This window comes from Bactrocera neohumeralis, chromosome 3 (genome assembly GCF_024586455.1).
Source record: "Bactrocera neohumeralis isolate Rockhampton chromosome 3, APGP_CSIRO_Bneo_wtdbg2-racon-allhic-juicebox.fasta_v2, whole genome shotgun sequence".
Classification (NCBI taxonomy): domain Eukaryota; kingdom Metazoa; phylum Arthropoda; class Insecta; order Diptera; family Tephritidae; genus Bactrocera; species Bactrocera neohumeralis.
Window position 1 is genome coordinate 7468394 of NC_065920.1, and position 9945 is coordinate 7478338.

The window sequence follows — 9945 nt, forward strand, 5'->3', positions numbered from 1 at the left end:
TATGTACATATGTATACTGAAAAATCAACTAAGTATATGCAAAAGTAAATTAAAAAACAAAAAAGTGTGTGAGGGTATTCTGTATAAATTTTCCACACCCAATGAAGGCCTAACTATATACTACTCAGCATTTTCGAGGGAACATACTTCAAAACTCAGAAATTTATGCTATTACCTACGTAAATATCGAATAGCAATGTCGCTTCAAACCAAAAGAGAAGTAAAAAATTACCTTACTCCTAAATCCACGTTAGTGTTTATGTAATATGTGTTTTTTGATTGTAGTTTCACGAAATGAAAATGTATGAATTTTGGTGTTTGATTGCTGTTTCACGCAAAGAAAATGTGTGTTTGTTGGTTTTTGATTGTTGTTGCACGAAAATTGAGTGTGTGGAATTATTGCTATGTCCAAAAACTCGTAACACTACTGCTGACTCGTTTCCGAGAATTTTCTCGTAAGCATACTTGCTTGCAACACGAACAGCTGCATTTCAAAAATTAAAACAAAAAATTAAAAATAAAAAATAAATTAGCTAATGCGTTTAAGAAATAACTGCAAATGTCACCTTTTTGACTGCCACAAGCGCTAAATAATTTCCGCGTTGTCTTCATTTCAATAAATCGCCAAAAATTTACATTCCATTAATCCTTGCGGAATGTGCACATTTTTAGTATTTATTTTAGTATATTTATTAATTTAAAGATATTTAGTCTTGGTCAACAAATTAGAATTTGCTTAGCAGTGCTCAGCACGCTGCCGAATTAAAATAACATTTCTCTCGCCAATCGGTTTGTTTACAACATACATCGCGTTTATATTATTACAGTAAGTAAATGATAATGTGTAAGTGAAACAAAAACGTTCAAATTGAATGCTTCAAAAATATGTTAAGTCCAAAAAGTGCATACATACAATGTAACGTGAAAGAAAAAGGTGAAATTATAAGAAAAACTAACTGAACGTAGCACACTACGTACATACGTATGCAATACACACTACATTTACGCGCTTATTATCAATTATATTTTTTATCATTGGTTAGGTTTTATCATCATGGTCGTTTTCATCGTACTGCATAGTGCATGCACAAAATTTCGTATTCGCACCAAAAATTTGCCTTCTCAACTGTCACAATATTTTCAACTACATCTACACATACATATAGCTGCGCTTTACGTTTTACGTTACACACTGCGCTTTATCCCGTTTGACATTGTACACTATCGAAATGTGGTGTACCATCTTCGTCGTCATCATCCATGCCACCATGTGCACCAGCATGACTTCCTTCGCCAAAGGGTGGCACTTCCATCATCACAACTTCTTCTGCATCTTCCGGCATTGTGAAGGGTGGGCGTGGTGGTAGTAGCGTCTCTAGCAATTGCATTTGTTCTATAGTCGCGAAATTATCATCCGGGAAGTCAATGTTGAATTCCACAAATAAATCGCCACGTTCAAAGGGATTATTGCGCAAAGGCATACCCTCACCGGTGACCACCCTTAGTTCGGCATGCTTTATAACATCGCCTGGTTTATTTGTGATATATATGGTGCGTCCATCTAGATGTTGGAAGCAATGCACAAATCCACATAATGCTTGGGTAACATTTATGTGTATATCACGCAGGAATAAATCGTTTTGTCGTCGTATGAAAACGGGATGTTCGGCTTGCACTAAAACAACTATAAGATCGCCACGCTCGCCTACCAAAGGCTGATTGCCCGCTGATGCGAATAGTACTTTCAACATATTTGGTGCACCTTTTTCAATAGGCACTTCTTGCTTTACCTCCTCTTCCACCAAGCCACTGCCGCTACAAGTGGTGCAGCGGCATTCTTCTGGTATGGTTGTGCCACGTCCATAACAGGACGGACAGGTCTATGTGCATGTAAAATAATAATGTTTTACCATAAGAATTACTCATTTAACTTATTTTTACTTACGGATTCAAATGCGTTCACAAAAGCACCCATAAATGAGTAGTTTGCAGTACGACCTGTGCCATTGCACGCTTTACATTGATCCATATTAGTTTTCGGTCCACCTTCACCATCGCATGCCGCACAATAGGAAGTCCGTGTGTATTCAATAGACTTTGAGACATTGCCGTTGAACAATTCTTCGAGCGTCACTTCTAGTTTTTTAACGACTTGTGCTGCTGCACGCGCCCTACTATTGCCTCCACCGCCACCACTACTATGACTATGACCGCCACTGAATGGAAACCAATGGGAGAAGAATTCTGACGCATCGCCGAAACCATCACTGCCTTCTTGTAGCCCTTTCAGTCCATAGCGATCGTAGATTTTACGTTTGTCTGGATCAGAAAGTATCTCATATGCAAATGATATTTCTTTAAATTTGTCACCAGCTTCTGGATTCTTGTCCGGATGAAATTCTTTCGCCAATTTTCGATAATTCTGAAATTTTTTTTTTATTAATATATAGATTACTTATAATATTACTACAGAATAACAATAAAAAAAATTACCCCATACAATAAATGTAAACAAAGTCAACCTATAGCGATCAGCTGTTTTGTGGAACTTATTCCCCGCAAATAGCAAATAATTACAACCGACAAACAGCGATGCGTTATGAAAGGCTTCCCCCTTTGCGGCGCGCTCGAATATGCCTAAAGTAACTTTAAACTTCCATAAGCTAAATGAAATTATACTTGTTCCTAACGGGAGTTTGTAAAATTCCGACTTTTGCTTACGCCATCGAAGGGCTTTAAACTGTTGCATTCAATATTTATATTATCGTTCTCAATGAACTGCGGCAAGCATCCGCTGCTTTCTAGCCAATTTGATTCATTCGCTAAACTTCGTCTCGTACGTACAACGAATCCTGCAAATGCTTACCTTTTTAATTTCAGCATCTGTTGAATTTTTATTCACTCCAAGAATTTCGTACAGCTCTACATTCTCCATAATTAAAACTTTCTAAATTTTTGGCAAAAAAATCAATTTTCCTCAATATTTTCCGTCGTCACAAACACAAAATAACTGTTGAGAAAATTTTGCATTGAGAAAGCTTTCTGTCTTCTTCCTACGTTCGTTAACGACGGCGACGCAATGATGACCAAATTGACAATTCGCTTTTGTTGATGTGTTGTCAACTTTTCGAAAATCTTATAGGGATTTTATTGTTTATTTCCAATTTGAAAATAGAACCTAAAAAATAATTTTTTATAGATGTAGATGTTGCGACGTATAAAAAATTGTGAATTAGAAATTATATACATATTTGCAAGACTTTTCAGTAAATGAGTATAAAAGATTTCCCATGTATACATATAAAAATATAAATATCATTCTAATAATATTATATATAATGGTTTATCGGTCCCAATACTGGTGTACTATGTCTTACAAGGTACTTTTGCTGATTGTCATTTATATTAACAACAATTTTTTCCAATAATGAATTTCGAATTAATTTAATGTAATTAATAGCCTGTTGGCAACCCTCACCTTGCACCTTAGCGAAAATTTTCCACTCAGTGTTGCATTGTTGTTAAAGAGGAATTGATTGGAATATATAAACATTTAATTTTTCACAAAATTGTTAATAAAACGTTGCTCATTATTCAATATTTGGTGGCATTTTATCCTATAAGAAATTATGTATCAATTAAGTTGTTCAGACGCTTACATCTAGTCTGAAAAGAACGAGATACTACTACGCTTTAACGAGAGTTGGAGAAAGCACTAGAATTGCACACAGCAACCCTATCAGACGACGGCCATTTTTGTTCACGTCATTGACGAGCCACCAAAAAATATTTTCGTCTGTGTTTGGGCGAGGATCATTTGCTGCAATTACCGTGTTAAATATTCGCAAAAATTAACAAAAATTACGAAAATTATTATTAGAATTTCTAATTAATATATGAATAAATAATAATATTAAAAAAATTGAAAAAAATGTTAAATGAAAAACGCGGTTTTTCTTAGCGAAAAGTGTGAAAAAACGGCGGAGAAAAATTTTACATCAGCAAAAGAGACGAAAGGAAAATTTTGTGTGTACCAACGAAGCAGCGACGAAAACGTAACATACGAGGACGGATAAACAAGGCGAGGAGTGAGTGCGATAGAGTACGCGTTAGTTGCTGGTCTCCAATCTGAGGTGGGAAAGAGAGAGTTTTGTATTTGCATTTATACAACATTATAAGGAAAGGGTTTTTGCATTATTATCATAGAAGGTGGTTTCTATAAACCAAGTGGAAATGATGGAAAGTTTCGAGGAAACTCATATAGGCACTTCACATTCTGATAAGCGTGATTTGCATGATGTGAAAATACATGAAACATGTTTGTCGGCCAATTGTACAACACTCATGGCCAGTAAACAGAGTTTTGATTTTGGCGCCGAAATAGTTGATACACAAACAATACCACCAGAACGCGAAAGCAATATGAAAACAAACTGCGAAAGTATAGCAACAACTGCAACAGTGGCGGTAGCAGCATCTACCTCACCTGATGAAATTCCAGCGGCAAATATTGAAACACCATTGAATGTTGTCGAACTGCCAACAAAAGACAATTGTATAAATGAAGAAGACGATGACGATGATGATGGCGAAGATGACGGCGCTGACAGTTATCAAACAGATGATGATTTGGTGGAGGAAGGAAACGAGGAGTCCCAAGAATTTAGTGGTAATACAAATAATGATGTTTCCCAGGACAGTGACGACTCCACATCTGATTCGGATTATTCTGATTTGAGTGGCTTATCGGATATGTCTGGCCGTGAATGGAAACCAATAACCGCACGCCCCATTAATTGGGTACAAAAGCAAATTCATGCTGGCGCTAATCCGCGTGATTTGCTTTCACAAATGTTGCCTTCCAATGCACATCCAATAGCGCCAGGTGTGAATGACATGATGCTATGGCGCATTCTGGCTAGCATGTTATCCGAACCACCGCGACGTCAGAAACTACGTTATATTAACACATTTGAAGATGTCATACAATTGATACAACAATCGACAAATATTATTGTGCTGACTGGTGCCGGTGTATCTGTATCTTGTGGCATACCAGACTTTCGTTCTAGTGACGGTATCTACAGTCGTTTGGCAAAAGATTTTCCCAATTTGCCTGATCCACAAGCTATGTTTGACATCAACTACTTTTCACGTGATCCACGTCCATTCTTCAAGTTTGCTCGCGAAATATATCCAGGACAATTTAAACCATCACCTTGTCATCGCTTCATCAAATTACTCGAAGAGAAGCAGAAACTTTTACGGAATTATACACAAAATATCGATACGTTGGAACAGGTGGCTGGCATTAAAAATGTTATTGAGTGTCATGGTTCGTTCTCAACCGCTTCTTGCACCAAATGCAAAGTTAAGTGCACAGCTGACGCAATACGCGAAGATATTTTCTCACAGCGCATCCCGGTCTGTAGACGTTGCCAGCCGAATGTACAGCAGAGTGTGAACGCTTCCGATGCTGTATCTGACGCTGACCTAAGACAGCTTGTGGAAAATGGTATAATGAAGCCAGACATTGTTTTCTTTGGCGAAGGTAAGTGCGCTGTTGAAATTTCTGAGAATTCGCTTTGTTTTTTTTTAATTAGTATTATTTACAGAATATTATTTTATGACTTTTATATATGATATTTCTTCTATAATCTAATTACATTTAAAATATTCAAATCATGTTGCACAGGTCTTCCTGAGGAGTTTCACACAGTCATGGCAAGTGACAAGGATAAATGCGACCTGCTAATTGTTATAGGTTCTTCACTTAAAGTGCGGCCGGTAGCATTGATACCCAGCTCAATACCAGCTAATGTTCCCCAAATACTTATCAATCGCGAGCAATTACATCATCTTGAATTCGATGTGGAATTATTGGGAGATTCAGATGTTATTATCAATCAACTTTGTCATCATTTAGGAGACGATTGGAAAGAAATCTGCTACGACAATGTTGTATTAAGAGAATCGAAAGAACTTTTACCCTTGGAAGAGGAAGAAAACAACGATGAAAGTGAGGAGTACGCCCAACAGATGCTAGATACGGACACACAATCAGTCAAGTCCAGCGCATCCACAGATATAGCGCTACGCTCAGCTGGTGCCTATTCAGACAGCGGATTCGAATCCTCCACATCGTCTGGCATGGTGCTAGCTAAACCCGTTGCTACAGTGGCAAATAGTGAGGCTAACGAAGCGATTGAGAAAATCAAGAGCACCATATTAGAACTTAATCATCCGCTAACAAAAACACACGAAGCGAGCGATTTGGTAACCGTTGACTACTTAGAAGATCCCCAAGATGCAGAGGATTTCGAAAATCGTTCATTTCAACCATTCAATGCGCGCGTAAGTGAGCCCCAACATCACACCGCCTACGGTATGCATTCGCGGCACTTATCCGTAGACTCCTCAAAAGACAGTGGTATTTTGGGCGACTCATCAAACTCCGCGCTTATTTCGAACAATATCGTTGGCACACTACCGCCACCAATTACAAATTTCGGAGATAGTGGTGGCACAACTACCTTGGAAGACTTGAACACCGCCACAACAACCTGCGCAGACAACACACTAACCACACCAGCAACAACAGATACAACAGTAGAGACTACGCAAGAAATGTCAAAAGAATTAGTAGAAAATAAATCGGCAAATATCGCCTTACGACGCAGTGTCAAAAAATACCGTACTGCAGCGGAACGTTTACTTGAAGGCACCTACTATGCACATGACACCGTTTCAGCGTACGTATTCCCAGGTGCACAAGTATCGTGGTGGTCTGATATGGGGGACGAAGATGAGGGCAATGACATTATCGGTAATGTTTACGACGATGAGGATGAAGATGACATTGATGCAAATGGTGGACCGCTATCGCCACTCTTACCGCCATCAGTGGAAGCAGAGGTGGTTAGTGAAATAACAACAACAAGTGCATTCGCAATTTGCGCCAAACAAACGCTCCCGGTGGTATACAACAAGATCAGCCATGAAGTGCACCGCAATGAGTCGGAAGTACAAATTGTTGGCCAAGCAGCTGCGACTATCGTAAATAATACAACAGCAACAGCTACAACAACATATGCCTGCAGCACAACAGAAAGCAGCACATACAAGTGCGAAGCTGTGACAGTGCCACCAACGTTCGCTCCATCACCACAAAAGAGAGCTTGTGAATGCCCGCCAACGCTTAGCAATAACAGTTATGCAAATGCCGCCACAAACGAAAGTAGTCAAAGCAGTCCGCCTCCCATTAAACGCATACGCTCAACAGATGATAAGCAGACCGTTGTGGATGAGGTTGAGCAAACTACAGATTTGGCTAAAGTTCTTACACCGGCCAGTAGTGTTGGTGCAGAGGAAAGCAATGTAGCAGTTGCAATGAAGCAGCTGAGTACAAGCACAGACAACACGCCGTCGCCATTAGTAGCCACAACATTGCAGAATTAAGTGTATGTACGTATTTATTTTGGTATGACTAATAACGGACCTTACACCGACCGCTTTGGCTTATTCTTGGGCAACTTTAATTGAATAGGCTAGGAAGGGAACGAAACAACAACAATAACAAACAAATGTTTGCATAAATTAAATTAATTTATTTTTTTGCTATATTTTAATAGAATTGTAACTGTACATAAATATATGCATTTGACACTTGTCCAATTAAACAAATAAGTTTTACGTAAAGTGAATATTACTATTGGCTTTTGTTTTGCACTGAAGTCCAACAGCTGATGAGTACTTGTTTGGAATACGAAATTTAGCTTTTTACAAGTATTTTCAACTATTAAAACCGTACCTAACTTTTGAGCAATAAAGGGTCTTGCATAAATATATATAGTATGTCACGATTACTTTGTTCGCGTATATCCATAGTTAAACAAGTAGAATTCTGTTTGGACAGACTTAATATGTGACTGTAATATTTTTATTTTCTTTTGTTTTTATAAATATGGCATTATTTTTCATTTCATGTTTATATTTTATACATAATTTATACAAAAATAAAAAAAAATTATTGACTTGAATGCTATACATATAAAATTATTTAATAGCGCTGTTATTGTGTAATATTGAATTAAAAATGTTTACATTATTTTGCTTATCTGTTTGGATTAGTTTTGCGCAGCATTTGTAATGATTTCCAAAAAAAAAAATATATATATATAGATCCTCTTTTCGGATTGCTTTTTACTACAGAAAATTCGGAAATCAATTTTTTTATAAAATTTTTGTTATTTGTTTTATTTATTAAAAAAAGTAAAAAATTTTATAGCTAATCATTCTTGAAATATATACACCTGTATTTTTTAAATTTTAAATTTTGATTTTTCATTATTATTTTTGATTATTAATTTAATTTTGGTATTCAATTCAAAATATTTTTAAAATACGTTTTTTAAATTACTTTTTTGTTTTATTTTGTTTTTAGTTTACGTAAATTAACTTTTCTACGAAAAGGTTTTTTTCAAAGACGACACTAGAACTAAATTGAAATAACAAAAAATTTAATTTTAATTCGCAGACGATAAGGCTTTGTTTTATATTTTACGAGTTTTGCATTTTTTTTATGTTTCTTAGTTTTGAAATTTTTTTTAATATAAAAATTTTTTTTCTCAATGTTTCAAAACAAATAACTAATTTTAATCAAATCTTCACATTTTTTAAATATTTTTTTTACTTATATTACCAATATTTTGTTAGTCTATAATTTTATTTTTTTATTAAAATCGTAAATTTTGTCCTATATTTTGTTATTCTTTTATGATTATTTTATGTAACATAATTTATTTCAAGTACCCGTGATTGGAGTGAAACAAAATTTATTGTGTAAATTTATTTTATTCTTTTTAATAATTTTTTAATTTTTTTTTTGTAATTTAAAATTTTTTTCGAAATTTTTTAATTTTATTTTATTTTTGTTTTATTTATTTAATTTTATTCATTTTTTATTAATATATATATGTTTTAGTTCTTTTTTTTAATATTTTGACACCTATTCTTTCCAACTCTTGTCGTATCCAACTCAAAATTCAATTATGTCCAAAGCATTACGAAATTTTTACAATTTTTTTACTTAATGGGTGTGTGGATCACACAGTTTGTATTTGGTCTTTGACTTGCATTGAAAAATAAATAAATTTAACGAAACTATATCTTGCATTTTCGTAGAGCGAAAACAGGCTATTTAAAATTAGTATAAAAATTTATTACTTGGAAGTGGCTTAAGATGTATTTTTAACATTACATATGTACATACATATATTTACTCCAAAATATTTAAACTTTTCTAAAGAATTGGCATATATAATATTTAATTTTTATTATATATTTATGCATACATAGTATATGCAAAATATTAATACAATATTCTAACGGTTTACGGCAATCTATTCTTCTATTACTTTACGTAATCTGCTTTCATTTCAATATTATGACGATTTTGTGTCGAAAAAAACACAATCGGATCCTAAACACAAATGTACATATAAAACGCACTTGAAGCAAAATTAATACTTTCGATGATTATGTAATTTTTGAAATACATATGTAGATGTATAGAAAATTTAAATATGTAAAGACACCGGCTTAAATGTATGCATACATACATACATGTATGTTTAAATTTAGAGTACAGAAAACAAGTATATTCTATGAATAAAAAAACTAATTAGAAGTAACAAAAAGCACAAATTTGTTTTCGTACAACCCTGTATGCAAAAACAAAAAATAAAAATAAAGAAATGTAAATAAATACAAATAAATATAAATAGAGATATTTTTTAGGTTTAATTGTTCCGTATGAATATTTATTATTAAAATAAGTTCAATATCCTATTATAAAAGCATGTATTGCGTTAAAAACTTTATTTGTTATAAAAAAAACATGAAATATATATATTTAAAAAATGAAAACACAAATATTTAAAAATT

At 34.5% G+C, this 9945-nt stretch overlaps 2 protein-coding genes across 2 annotated transcripts; one reads left to right on the forward strand and one right to left on the reverse strand.

Annotated features, from left to right (window-relative positions):
• Positions 1-631: 631 nt before the first annotated feature.
• On the reverse strand, positions 632-3100 carry LOC126753230 (dnaJ homolog subfamily A member 2). Its single transcript, XM_050464482.1, has 3 exons — positions 2867-3100; positions 1946-2422; positions 632-1880 (listed from the first exon to the last, which is right to left on the reverse strand). The coding sequence occupies exons 1-3, from the start codon at positions 2933-2935 to the stop codon at positions 1200-1202; spliced, it is 1227 nt and encodes a 408-aa protein (XP_050320439.1). The 5' UTR covers positions 2936-3100; the 3' UTR covers positions 632-1199.
• A 671-nt stretch (positions 3101-3771) lies between these two features.
• On the forward strand, positions 3772-7940 carry LOC126753222 (NAD-dependent histone deacetylase sirtuin-1). The gene is made up of 2 exons (XM_050464472.1): positions 3772-5551; positions 5696-7940. Exons 1-2 carry the CDS (start codon positions 4234-4236, stop codon positions 7456-7458), a joined length of 3081 nt encoding a protein of 1026 aa, XP_050320429.1. The 5' UTR covers positions 3772-4233; the 3' UTR covers positions 7459-7940.
• Positions 7941-9945: the final 2005 nt, after the last annotated feature.